A 14,348-nucleotide genomic window follows, 5' to 3' on the forward strand; every position below is an offset into this window, starting at 1 on the left:
TTGCAAATTATTTCCTTAGCTTCATCATCAAATCAGAGGCCTGATTCAATATCAGACTGCTCTTTCGTAAAGCTGATGGAGGACACTGTGTAATATTGCATGCAGAGCTATTCATCAATGAGATCACATGCATACAACATAAGCGTCACAGGATTGCTACACCTGGTTAATTGACCAACTAATTCAAAATAGGGTTTTCTTGCAGCTGAACGACTCTATGGAGATCATATCACAAGCAGGTTAAACAGTAAGTAATTGTTTTTATACCGCGGTTGCTTCCACGCAGCTCTTATCTGCTCATCACAACCACAATGTGATGGTGACATATTCACTAAGCAACCAGTCTGTTCAAGAGGCAGTTGAAGAGTTCATGAATAATGATGCTACATCACAATAACAGGAGTCTGGACAACACTCAGCTGCAAATATCCCTCTCTCTCTTTCTCTCTCTCTCATGTGTCATACCTGCTGTGTAGTAATCAGATTCTTCTCACAGGGCATATTTAATTAAAACTCCATAGAGGAAACACACGCACTGTTAATGCATGAGACTGGCACAAGTATGAAAAGTTTGGTTTTGTTTGCAGTTTTTTTGTTTCTACGTAATTAATGTCATAGCTAGATTCAAATTGTCTGAATTAATCGGTTAAGAGACTGAACTTACACAGAACAGTAGAAGCTCTGGACGGCCCTTCTGACCCCTAAAGGCACAAGACGGTTTAGTCCGCTCCCTAAAGCTGAGTGAGTAGGGATGGGTAATGTTTGGGTTTTTCATCTTCAAATAGCGCAAACTGTTCACACACTGCACTGCTACTTTTTACTTTCTACTCTCTTCTCTGGTCACTACAGCCTCACTGTCACTGGTTCACACACACATGATCGCTCACTCTCTCTTTCTTGCTACACACACAATCTGGCAATGAAATTAGGTAACAGTCGTACACGAATCAGTGCCATATTGGCACTGGGTTTCTGCACCCAACCCGAAGAGTGAATGCTTTTGCTGTTGGAGCATCACGTACACTGTCATGCCTTTCCCAGAGAAAGGAAATTTAGGGAGGAAAAACAGAGGAAAGAAAGAAAGGATAAAAGAAGAAAAAATCAAAAGGTACGTGAGAGAGACATGGATCAAAGAGGAAGGGTCGGGGGCCCATAGAGACTGCTTATGCATAGGGCCCAGAATTTAATGCTACGCCCCTGAGTGCTGGTGTGAATTAAACTGAAATTAAGAGAAAGAAAAAAATATATGCTTAATTCTGCAACCTTAATAACAGAACTTATGGTTGCACATTTATACATTTTAAATGCACCACTAACTTGATTGATCCACATGAGCTGATTAGAGTTTGTACCTGGCCTTTCTTTCTGTGATGCCATGTGTGAGAAGACTTTAATTCACTTAACAGGTGACAGACAGTGAGGATGAGCCAGTACATTTCCTTCAGATCACAGCCTGTTATTCTCTCTGGCACTGAGCTTTGAAATGGAGTTGCTCAAAAGCTCCAGTGGAAGACTAGAAAGTGAACCATTGCTAAATTGAGCTCTGAAAGCCACTTCTGGGGCCAAATAAAAACTCTAACATGAACAGGTCATGATGAAACATTTCCCTACTGGTTAAAACAAACAGAGCCTGTAATGGGCTGTGGCACACTGACATAGACAGCCTATTCATCAAATTTTGACGACTAAAATGCGTACTTAAGTTAAAACTCTGGACATAAACTATGATTTATTCATTAGGTCTACTCACCCACAGCTATGTATGTAGGTTATAGTCTAAAATAACTTTTAAGAAAGTGCACAGTTTGAATGGAGGGCTGATGTGTGCAAAAAAACCGCACATCTTGCGTTTTACCCAACCCAAATCAAACTGAATAAATTCAAGTATTCAAACAGTGCATGCAAAAACAGCGTCGACATATTTCACCTCTCATTACCTCTGTTTCGAGCTGCACTAGTTCCATCGTGGGCCATGGCTCCGCGATCTGAGCGAGAGGCATTTTCGCAGGATTTTCAGTTTCCCTCTCAGCTGCTCAATTCGGTCTCCCCCTTTTCTTTTTTTTATGCTCGATGCCGCTTCTGTCAAGTGCACTTCACCAAGAAAGCTCCTTTACTCCGGTCCAAAAGTCCAAGTGAAGTGGATTTATCAGCACTTTGCTTTCTGCTCGGAGGAGAAGACGCGCATGCAGACGCTGCAACCAAGATCTTTTACAAACAATTGTAATCCCTCGATTTGAATCTGGCGGCGGCTGGGCACTTGTGCGTGCTTGTTGAACGTGATAATCCAGCTGAAAACACCATAAAAACAAACCTTCTTGTCCTTACGCGCGGTGGCTGCTCGGGATTTGACAAGCGTGAGAGGAGATGAGGAGAGCCAAATCAGTGTGATCCTTTAATGGAGCTGTGTGGGAGTCTAAAGCCACCTGAAGGAATTAACCTGAGTCCGTGCTGTCTTTGCAATCGACGCCGTATCAGATCTTCCACGGCTTCCTCCCTGCGTGTCTGTGATTTCTCCCGGTTCCCGGCAGTGTGCGATGCGCGCAGAGACCTCAGTGTGGCTCTGTAGTACGAGCAGCTTCCAACTCGAGCTGTTATTGGCTGACTCCTGCAGAATTTGGCCCTGCCCCTTTTTCCTTATGTTCCGCCCAGGTCTGATCGTGCCATCATCTGGCGGAGGGGTGAAACTGCAAATACGTCATGCACACTGGGAGCCTGCTTTTCATGAACGGCCCTCTGATGCTTGTGGTGCAGCAGGTGCATCAGAGGAGTCATAGATCCTCTATGTTCAAAGGAAAACCTGTCAAACAGTTCATAAATGGGAATGAATGGCAGCCAAAAGAGCACCATGTGGCTGCATAATGTGGCTGATCCCAAAAGATGCAGGCCAATCTACAGAGTGTGCAACTGACTCTACATGTTTGCTTGCCCCAAACTGTTTTTATTTTATGTCAGTATATTTAGTTCTCTGCAAACCAACATCACCACTTTCTCTGGGTCTAAAAACAACATACATTGTTTGCGAAGAATTACATAACATTGATTCCACAATAAAAAAAACAATGTAAAGAATAGAAGGGGCTAGAATTTGGGTCGTGACCAGTGCTGTTTGATTCTGCCCGGACGTTACATTGATGAAGCAAGCTTTTTTTCATTGACAACAGCTTTTGTAATGGTCCTTGAAAATCTTCAGTGATATAATACACCCCTCCACCCTCCAACACCTCTCTGCTTCATTCACTGCCGAGTGGATTTTGCTCTTGGCTGTTTGGTTACTATTGGCAACTGGAGAGCATCAAACCGCCTCGCTGTGGATGGATTGGATACATTTTTGATGCAAATTAAGATAATAAAGCCATGGCATTTAGTGGAAACAAAAATGAAAAATGAATTGGCATGATGTAGTCTTTTGGTGGATGTGTTGTTTAACCCTTTGGAGCCTGGGCAAATTGGCTTTATTTCTTTCAAAAACATGGGAAGAAAGCAATGTACTACTAAAGAATAAATGACCAAGAAATCAACAGAAAGTGGAAGAAAGAAGAAAATTACGTGAATATCAAGCACAACACAAAACAAACAAGAAGCAAAGAAAAAAGTCAACCAAACAAGCAAAAAGAGGGTAAGTTTAAAAGAAAAACATGGAAATTACTTACTTAACATTATAATAACTCAGTTAAAATAATTCAAAAATACATAATTATGTTGATTTTAAATATAGTTCTTTAAAAAAGTCCTATCTAAAATATATATTTAAATCTACTAATTTTTACTAATTGCAAATTCCAAGGTGTTTCTTGCCAAGTTGCTCATTACATTTTTCCCATATTTTTTAAATAAATAAAACCAATTTGCTCATGGTTCAAAGGTTTAAATACTTGTGAAAGGCATCTAAATGCAGCACAAGAAAAGAGATGTCAGTCCAGGTTCAAAGGGTTAACTACTGTGAATGTAAATGTTGCTGCTGCAATGATGAAGTCTATTTATCATGTCACGTATACCAGTCTGAGCTTTGTGACAGGTAAAATACACAGATCTGAACTGGAGCGGAAATCATTTGATGTATTCACATATAATGTTCTTGACACATCTGTTGCTTTTTGCATCCAAGCTGTCAACATGCAAGACCCTGTCACTGATTCATAGGCTGGTCTCTGTAGATAGCTTGCCAGTATTTCTGCACATATAACATGTTTACATGATCCATCATTCTGAAGTGATGCTTCTAGTGCAAACGGGAACAACAGATGCATATTAATGCCTGTTTGTTGGCACCTTTGTCTCCACATTTCCACATAGGAGAAGGAGAAGCCAGTAACTATAAAGAGAGTTCTTGAAGGTGGAAAATAGATAAGTATTGTGCTTTAAGTTATCATTGTGAACTGACTGTTGATTGCACAAGATAATGGCTATAGAATAATGACAGTGTCACTGTTGGTCCCTATTAGCCTCACTTTCACTGTGTACTTCTGTCCAAAGGGTGGGTATATGTCACAACAACCAATGCACAACCAAAACAGGAAAAGGAAAGCACTTTTATTTTACCCGATAGCTATCGGTTGCCAGTTACCAAGACTATCTTGGAAAATAGTCTGTTTCCATTTTAAGATCCATGTACAGCTAATTTATTTCATGATAAATGCATACCACCAATGAGTGGTCAGAAGGTAAGATTACCACACATAGGGGGAGGGTTATCCATCACACTCACACTGCATGTAATATTCAAAGTCACAGCCCTCCCAAAGCTCACATTAACCCATTGATTTGTCTGGATGATGGATAAGCAGCTGCTGAGGGAACACTCCTGGCACCTCATAATGCTATATTGGTGTTTGTTATTTTGTGCAGATGTGCAATGGACCATTGCTTGTCTTTTTTCCCTTCACCTCTTGTCCTCTTCCCTCTCATACTCCCCTTCTCCATTCTGTGCAGGACAATATCTGCTCACATTTCTCACTGTTTATAGCTCCTCCTGGATGACATGATGGATTTCATATGTTTGGTTTGAGCCCGTGATGAAGGTCAAGGGAGTAATAAAAATAATTCATGGGAAAAAATATAGAGGATTATCCAGAAGGGTGAGAAGTCATCTCAAGAGGGCTGAGAACAAGGGGTGGTTTTGAGGCTCTTTTCAACAATTTACCAAAAAAAAATCAATATAATGTAAGCTGAAGGTCACTGGTGACCAGATCAGAAAGTCCATTGATATTGATTGACATGTTGACATGCTGCCGGATGTGAAGTTCATTGCTAAGCTGTAACCTCTGAATCTGTTCTTTTATTCATGATGCTCCAGTGACATCACAGGTGACAGCACAGCGATGACTCAGAGGTGTCTCCCATCCAGCCACAGAGACTCCAGGGACACCCCGACCACCCGCCGCCTTCAGCTAGACAGGAAGCATCATGGGTAATATGACTCAGTCTAGCTCGCCATGCATGTGTAATGGAGCAAAACTCCATCCTGAACTGTTGGTGTGCTGACGCAGGAGTGAAGTGCGCTAAGCTGCAACTAAATAAATGGCAGATTTAGTCCCCAAACATCACACTGCAAATTAGATAAAGTGAAGCGAAGGCAGACACTGCTGTTTAACCTCATTCTAAGTGTGAGTTGTAACTGCAGAGGTGGAGGCAATAGAGAGTGATACCGAGTGCGCAGAGGAAGAAACAATGAATCATACGTACAATATTCCTTCCTCTCTAAGTAAACACAGCAGTAAACAAAGCTGTTAAAATGGAAATACATGCACACTCCAGTTGTGAAGTGGCAGCCAGCTCTGAGACAGCATCTAGAAATCTGTTCATTTATTACTGCTGCTTTTCTCAGATTTCTTTCTTTCTGTTACTTTACTCAGCCTCTGTCACACTGTGAAGCATTTCAATCTGTTCATTTTTATATAATTGTTTCTTTATTTCTGCCCCATGAATTCAGTTGTCTGAATTTCTTTCATTTCAGCATTTAATTTTATTCCAATACGTGTTCATGTCTTTAAAGTGAGAATTTCCTTAATTAGTCCACTTATTAAATTGGGTGAAAATAAGTTAATTTACATAAGATGCATAATCCTCAAATGTCAGAAACTGTGGGACCACCTAAAGACAACAAAGTGTATCTGTATGTATGTGTACGTTGGAATTAACTTTCATACAGGCAGTGACGGACCTGGCACATTAAGTGCTCTGGGCAAGCTTCCTCTGGACCCCCCAAATATTATAATTTTATTTATTAGAAAAAAAGAGTTAATGGAGAATCAACCAAATAAATAACTTAGTCAACAAATAATAATATTTTTTTTAAAAATGGTGTATGCAAATTTCTTTCTTTTTTTTTTTGTAGTGTGTTACAGATGACTTTTGCCTTTTCATTGTCTCTTAATCTAATGCTCTCCACATTCACTCCACTCCGCCATACTCATCAGTGCTCTAGCACCTGGGTCTTCAACAGGGGGCCCATGACCCCTAGGAGGTGCATCCAGTATATAAAGATAAATTAGCCTATTACAAAACTTGAATTTAAGGCACACAACATCAGTGATAGACTAACAGTTACCCATGTTACCCTTGTGCAATCATGTAAGCTAGCTAAAACTTTATCATTGTGTGGCACTCATCCATCATGGCAAGAACTAGTTTGCTAACAGTTATGTTCAATTCAAACATATTGGTCCTCTTATCTGTATCATTGTTTTATTAAAATTTTTGAGCGAGAGACTGATACACCGTCCAGCTCAGAAACCACCAGTATAAGTGCAGAGGTTAAAGGCTAATGCACCTACTCATTATATGGTTATTTGGCAGCCGCCCATGTCATCTGTAGGAAGATCCGCTGCTGCATATATCTTAACATCTTTACTAACAAGTGTTTGATCCTAATTCACTTTACCTTTCCTAGCCTCCATTATAGGGATGAGTAAAGCTAAAATGCATCTAAAGTAGATTAAAATAGAGTTTATGCGACAAGCAAAATGTTTAGTTAATCCAAGGGATTAATCTGTTGATGCAACACAGGCACCAGGAATTGACTCCACTTTAAGACAAAAGCATGCAAGCATTAAAGCACGACACTAAATATACTCAGTCCACAGTGCAGATAAATACAGCATGCAAAGACTAATGGACATGGTTATTTTAGTTACATCACACTATATACAGTAATCTTACTTCATTTGAATACTCTGGGTGTGTCAGGTTTCCACGACATTGCTTTTAGACATTTGATAGTAATTCCTTCTTTGCTGAGCTCAGTGTGCTCATGTCTGCACTGCAAGGATCAACGGCATCAGTGGGGCTGCAGCACAGAACAAATTAATTAGCTGCTCAATGGTGGAGCGCGGGTAATTATCCAAATCTCTGCTGACTGACTATGGCAGGGGAGGATGGCATTGTAATGATATGAAATCGGCTCCGTGCCACATAGAGATGATGAACAAATAGCGTTATTATGCTTGAAACATCAGTGAAATTACTAATTGTCATAGAAATGGCTGATGGGAGAATGTGGCTGCAGATGCACCGGGAGGGGCATAGTGATTGGTTATAGAAATAAATAGAGAAGGAGAGAGAGAAGAGTTTTACACAATTCTCCATTGTTGGTTGTTAAATACAATCTTGTTGGTTTTTTTTGTTGTCATCACATCTTGTTGCAGTTACAGCTCCCTATGCATAACCAAGTCTGCTGACTGTATAATCTTATGAATGTAGTAATGGGTGCACTGTCGAGCGAAAACAGCATGTCGAGGCTTGAATTTGTATCTCTGGTATTTGGGCTGGGCAAAGAGGAAGGCCAGGCACAAAGTTTGTGTAGAGAAATACAAACTGTGCAAGTTCAGCACAAACAAGCAACAGTAACACATCATTGTGTTATTGACTTTCACTGGAGATAGATCAAGCCATTGTAAAGTATTGGAAAATTCTAAGTTAATAAAACCATGAGCACACTGGGATTTTTTTGTTGTTTAGGCTGAAAAATAACAAAGAAAAAGAGCAGCATAAACTTGTATCAATAATGTGCCACAAAAGTGCTGCTATAACTGTAATAAAACTACTGCAGTATACTCAGTGTCAGATTAAGCACATCCAGGGCCCTAGCCAAGCCCAACCCCCCATATTAAAAAACATTATCATTATTATTACTATTAGTAGTAGTAGTAGTAGTAGTAGTAGTATATTACTGCATCTGCAACGTTTGCACGCCAGAGTATGCCTGTGGTCCATTGAGTAGGCAGTATCTGCACACCATTTGAAAGTTGTTGTAGCCATCAGATCCATCAATAAATTTCAGCAGTGAGAGGAGTATATACGTCACCATGATCACATGAGCCATACAAACACAAAAAAGTGTTGTGAATGTTGTGAACATCACTGTCCATGCAGGCAATTGTTTGTCATCTAAGAAAACCAACATTTTTGTTGCCCTGTAGGCCGAAATTGTTTGTTTTGTCCACTGACGGTTAAGATGTTGCTGCTCTTGGTTAACAAACTATGCTCCATTTAAACAGTTTACCTGACAGTAGACACAGTAACGAGAACAAGAGGTATTTAGAAATCAACACAAATAAACAACTTAGATAACAAACAATAATAATAAATTACAAATAAGAAAATAAGACATTATTTGCTCATTTGCAAATTTCATCTTTTTCTTGGTGTTTTATTGTGCCCAGGATAGTTGTTTTTTATTTTCTTCCATCTTTCCAAAAACAGTCAACTGTAATATTTCCAGGTTTGTTTGGGTTTTTTTTCTTTTTCTGAATGAAGAAAAAAAATATATATGTATAAATATTCCATTGGTTTTCCTTTATAAGACCAACCTTGATTTGTCAGACTGGTTGAATGAGATCTTACATCAAAGCTCAGTTATTTCCCCTTCAGCAGAGAACATCTTGACTACTAAGATCAATAGTGATTCAGTCAGAATTTGTAATGACCTCTATTCAATATATACATTTTTTTCTGTCTGTTTATTTTTTACTTTAAAATAAACTTAACCATGACTAACTATGAAATGGTAAAAGTTCTATATTGTATCAAACAACTATCCTTGTGTTTTTTTAATGCTATAAATCAAAGAGAGTGGATATTAAGCCCATGAACCATTGTTTTTCTAAAGACAAATTGCTGGACACTTGTATGGTGTGTACAGATTTAACAAATTATTATTCACATATAATATAATTCAAAAACATAGGCATAAAGCATATATACTGCACGCATGGGGATACCATGCCATTGTACCTGCTGAAATATAAATCCAAATTTTCCCCTTCTCCCGGTTCAAAGAGAATAACAGCAGGGGGTGCCAGATATCGGAGGGCAGCTCTTTCATGACCACAGCCTTTTCATGTGAAAATGCCCTTTATGTCAAGTGAAACATTCAGCTGCAAGTTTGTTGGAAACTGTTGTGCAATATGACCTGTAAGACATTAACAATAGCTTACAGCTGCACAAAATCCTTTCAGGGGCTACACTTAACATCGTAGGCACAAATGAGGTTGTTTTAGTAATGTTGATTCTTGTGGTGCATTTAACTACTATACTTTTCCTTTGTTATTATTTTTTTACTGCACATTGTATTGTTTTAAATTAAATTCATTATTATTGTTGTTGTTTTGGGTGTTGATATAATTATTATTAAGTATATTTTACAAAATTTTACTATCATAGTTAGTCCCTTTCTATGTTTAAATAGAGATGTATACCTATTTACTTGTCTGAAAATAAGAGTTAAAACTGAACCACCGATTCATATCTTCCCTGAAAATTTCAATAAAAAACCGTAAGAAACAAACTGCTTCATAGGTGCTTGACAGCAACATTATGATCAAGTACACTCATTAATTGGACAGCGCTGTTCTGACTCAGAGTCTCTCTTAAGATTAAAGGCATTATATTGAATTATCATTTAACATAATCAAAACTTTAAACCCTAAAGTCAGCAGTTGCTTGGCTTATTCTACAGCATTTACAGAGAAAATATAACACTAAGTTAAATACAAAGGCTTTTCTGGCTTTTAATTCCCTGGGACACCACATGCCAAACTGTAAATAACCACAAAGCACAACACTATATATTAACAATTCTCTCTGTAGCCAAAAAGTGTATCTGTTATGGGTAAATTATTCATGAATAAATTCTTCCAGAAGCATGCTTTCGATATAAGTAGTGTAGTTCTCAAGCTGTAAAAACACTGGGCATTAATAAAATATTGATAAAGTTGAGGCAGTTTTTTTTTCTCAATATTAGAGCCTAGAAGTCAAAACAGTTCAATGGATAAAATAGGAAACATTTCTGGAAAATTCCCAGTAGAGCAGCCTCACCAGTGAACATAGAAAGAGGATTAGGTCTGCTGGTTTGGAGCAAGTTATTTATCCCCTGAAGTCTTGTGACAGTTCATGCAGTTTAAGGGAAACACTGAGGAGTTGCATCAGAAATTGTGAGTTTTTTTCTTGTTGGAGATCATAAATGTGTTGAGCACTTTTTATTTTCCTTTGAAAAAAACAAGTGCTTTATAATGCAATCACATCCAACCCCAAAACTCTAATGACCACAGGAAAAATCAGGACCTTCTATCTACACTGTAACTAAGGAAGCATTATTATTACTACAGTGTTATTGTAGTGGACAATGGTGGACAAAGTATACAACATTATCACTTGAGTCAAAGCATAGATACGCCTGGTCAAATATTACTCCAATACAAGTAAAAGTTGCTGGGTCTGATTATTACTGGAGTACTCTTATTATTTTTTATTATATTTTTATCTTAACATATTTTGTGTATATTGTCACAGTGCATTTATAGATTATAATGACTCTAAAACAACCCACTGAAGGCCCTGACTTACTTGTCGAACCCGCAGAATGAAAAGCTTGTTGAATATGATGCCAAATGAAATAGCCATTGGAACACAAATTGACAAAATGACCACCATTGTCATTTTCTTTTTGTTTTCTTTTTATTAATTTTTTACGTCAAGTCTTAATTCAAGTTAATTAATTAATAATTTCATTCAATTCTTCTTATTCTTCAACCAAAGCCTTCTCTGTCAAACAGTATAATCTGCTTAAAAAATAAATAGATAAATAATTAAAATAATAAAATAATAAAATAAAACAACATAAAAATAAAATAACAGTTATACACCTGTGATATCCCAGTTATGCACCTGTAGTTTTATCAATCAACTCGAACAACCAAAAATAACTTTCAGACAATGTTTAATTTGGGGGGAATTAATTATTTTTTTAAATCAGAAAGTGAACTTTGTTGGATTTTTTCACTTCAGCAAAGAAAAGAAAATCATCGGCTGACTTCAAAGCAAATATAAGTCAAAAGTACATTTGTCTTTCAAAGTGTGGTGGAGTGTAGTTCAAGTGTAGTTAAAATTATCATACTCAAGTTAAGAACGGACACTCTTTACTTCATAACTTTATTTAAGCACAGTACTTGAGTAAATGTACCTCATTACCGTCCGCCACTGGTAGTGGATTACATTAACCTGCCGCACAGGTGTTGCTGGTATTGTTTCCACACACTGCTGTGTATTACATGAGGCCGTGCGCCTTTTCTGTGCGTATGACGTGATTGTGCATGAAACTACAACTATGAGGGAAGTTATGAATCCTTAAAGCTGCAGCACCTTTCACACACACTCATTCTCCCTCCAGGTAAGGAGGTGGGAGGGGGGGTAGGAGGGAGGGGTCTTTGCTCCTGGTCGAGCCTGACAGTTCCGTACTATTGGCTGATAGCGGGGGGACTCTTACCTGTACCTGTGCGAGGGAGTGCCATTCGTCATCGTCCGAGTCCAAATCGGGATCTACTTTTCCTTCTTCCAGCAGCCCATAGAGGTAGAAATCAGCCAGGACGGCCTGAAACTGAACGAGCGACTGCAGCAGGACTCCGAGCATGGAGCCTATAACGTCGTGGAGCGAGGAGAGAGTCGGCGAGTGGCTCCAAGGTGAGGAACATATTGCGTGTCTTTTCGTGAGTTTTTCACGCCCTGATCGCCTCACAGGTACTTTGGCTCGGACGGTAAAGTCAGAAATAGAAGCGTCACGCAAATCCTCTTGGAAGTGAAAGGTGGAGGTGGAATGAGGAAGTGGCCTGTGTGTGTGTGTGTGTGTGTGTGTGTTTGTGTGTGTGAGAGAGAAGCCACAACAGTGTAATTCTCATCTGTGACAACAACTCAGGTGGTTTTGTCAGAAACCGTATCCATGCCTGTGTTTGCTGACTCTGGGAAATGTTTCGTTCACTGGGCTGATGAATTTATGTCTCCTGTCGCCCAGAGGGAGACTATGGAAACTCTGTAAGCTGTTTCAAAGGAAAAAATGCAATTCTATAACCAGCAGCCTATAGAATATTGGCCTATAACACATGTATTACAAGTGCTGGAAACTAGTAACTAAGTACAATTACACAACTTAAGTAGTTTTGATGCAACTTTAGGCCTACACCTTATACATCGCATTGCGTAAATGTTATGCTATTTTCTGTGTCTACAATATTTGTCCCTTTCATATAACATTAAATTTAAAGTAAAGTTCAGATTGATGTATTATACTTTTTATACATAACCTTTTTTTTTTGCTGTAATTACTAGTTAAGGGGAGTAGGGTATGTTTTGAATTAATAGATCTCACCATGAAATTTTATCAGTTGAATACTTAGTATACTTAGAATACTGAGTTTTCTGAAATTCTAATTTAAATATGAAAATAAGGCATTAATTAATGAAATATGCATTGATTTGCATACATTTCCAGATTTTACCAGCAAATCACATGACAGTATACAAATATAATGCCTTGTTACAAACTAAAGTACCCAACACTACATGAAATAGTGAAACCATGAAATTAGTTCCAGCATAACCAAGTACAATGTTAAATCGTGACTTGCATATTAATATAATAATCAATAATAATTATCAAAAAAAACCCAAACAATACTGACTGGGGGCATTCTGCATAATGACTACTTTTATTTATACTTTTGATACTTTAAAGGCCTAGTGTTTAGGATTTGGGGTCATTTATAGGCAGAAATGGTATACAACATTCATAATTATGTTTTCATTAGTTTATCATCACACAAAAATAAGAATAAGCTAACTTAGAATGAGATGTTGATATCTACATGAGTAGCAGATCTTCTTACGCAGGGTAGGCCATGTTGATTCTGAAATGGCCAAGAACAGACATATCAGACACTTGCAGACAGGTATAGCTACTCCTGTTTTCATGCTGGCCACAGTAGTTTTACACAGTTGGCACACAGGAGAAGTTTCAGTTCTGCAACCTCACAGCTAAACGTCACTAATACCCTACACACAGGACCTTTATGTAAATTCTTTAGTTGATACTTTTACATGAGTAGCTTTTTGTTGAATGGAGGATTTGTACTGGAGAATGTGTATTAATATAGTGTAGTTTTGCTATTTTTCACCTATTGACTATATCTATGCATGGATGGAATACTGAACGAGCCAACCAGACACAGGCCCAGGAGGCCAAAAAAGGGGCCCTTGACCTCAAAACTGTCAATTAACTTAACACACACAGACCGAGAACAGATTCAAAAAGACAACAGAGATGCAAAGGGACTGCAAGGACACACAAAATAACTACAAAATGGGAAGAACTACACAGAGACACAAAATGACCACAAAATACACAAAATTACTGTAAAGAGACACAAAACAGCTACAAAGAGATGCGTTATGACCAAAAAACAAAACAAATTCACCTTAAAGAGACACTTTTTTGACTACACATAGACACAAAATGACCACAAAAGACACAAAATTACTGTAAAGAGACACAAAACAACCACAAAGAAACAAATTATGACTATAAAGAGACACAGGAGAGGCGTGGGGCTTTTTGCATACCTATGCCCTGGGGCCCCATTGTCTTATAACCCCTCCATGCTTCCAATGACATGTAATAACACATGAAGACAGTGAATTAAGCCCAATTGTGCTTTTATTTTGAAGAGGTTTTAGTTACTAAGTTATAACTTAAAATACTTGCACAGCTGATGCATGATATTAATATTATAACATCATCATTAAATAGTTTATTATCTATTTTGCAAGGAATTTCTATAAATAACTTGTTTCATGGACTTTTTCAAACCTAATAGCCCAACGTGTGCAGCAGAAATATTTTCCCATGCTCCATACTTAACTCAGGACACCAGCAGCTGTGCTGTTTTTCTGTTAGTCCACGCTCCCTCAACATGTATGTGCCTGTTCATGCATGTCACTTTATGACTTTGAGGGTTTCCAAATAATACTTGTGCACTGCATGTTTAAGCTTTCAGTGAATGTGCTTTTTGTGTCCTGCTGCC

General features: G+C 38.2%; 2 protein-coding genes across 5 annotated transcripts in view; one reads left to right on the plus strand and one right to left on the minus strand.

Annotated features, from left to right (window-relative positions):
* rps6ka1 (ribosomal protein S6 kinase a, polypeptide 1) overlaps positions 1–11,905 on the minus strand; it is a 75,304-nt gene extending 63,399 nt beyond the window's left edge. For 2 of the 4 annotated variants that reach the window (XM_088087650.1, XM_088087649.1), the window contains exon 1: positions 11,762–11,905. In XM_088087650.1, coding sequence (XP_087943776.1) covers positions 11,762–11,905 — 144 coding nt within the window. Of the gene's footprint in view, positions 1–1,937; positions 2,564–11,761 lie in introns of those variants that run through there. The other 2 variants (XM_042500186.2, XM_088087651.1) reach the window with 1 other exon arrangement.
* The window catches only part of cnksr1 (connector enhancer of kinase suppressor of Ras 1), a 32,316-nt gene continuing 29,783 nt past the window's right edge, over positions 11,816–14,348 (plus strand). The window contains exon 1 of the mRNA XM_042500749.2: positions 11,816–11,955. Coding sequence (XP_042356683.2) covers positions 11,904–11,955 — 52 coding nt within the window. The 5' untranslated portion in view covers positions 11,816–11,903. The remainder of the gene's footprint in view (positions 11,956–14,348) is intronic.

The sequence above is a fragment of the Plectropomus leopardus genome, chromosome 14, assembly GCF_026936395.1.
Source record: "Plectropomus leopardus strain MGB_pleo_1.0 chromosome 14, ASM2693639v1, whole genome shotgun sequence".
In the NCBI taxonomy this organism is placed as follows: domain Eukaryota; kingdom Metazoa; phylum Chordata; class Actinopteri; order Perciformes; family Serranidae; genus Plectropomus; species Plectropomus leopardus.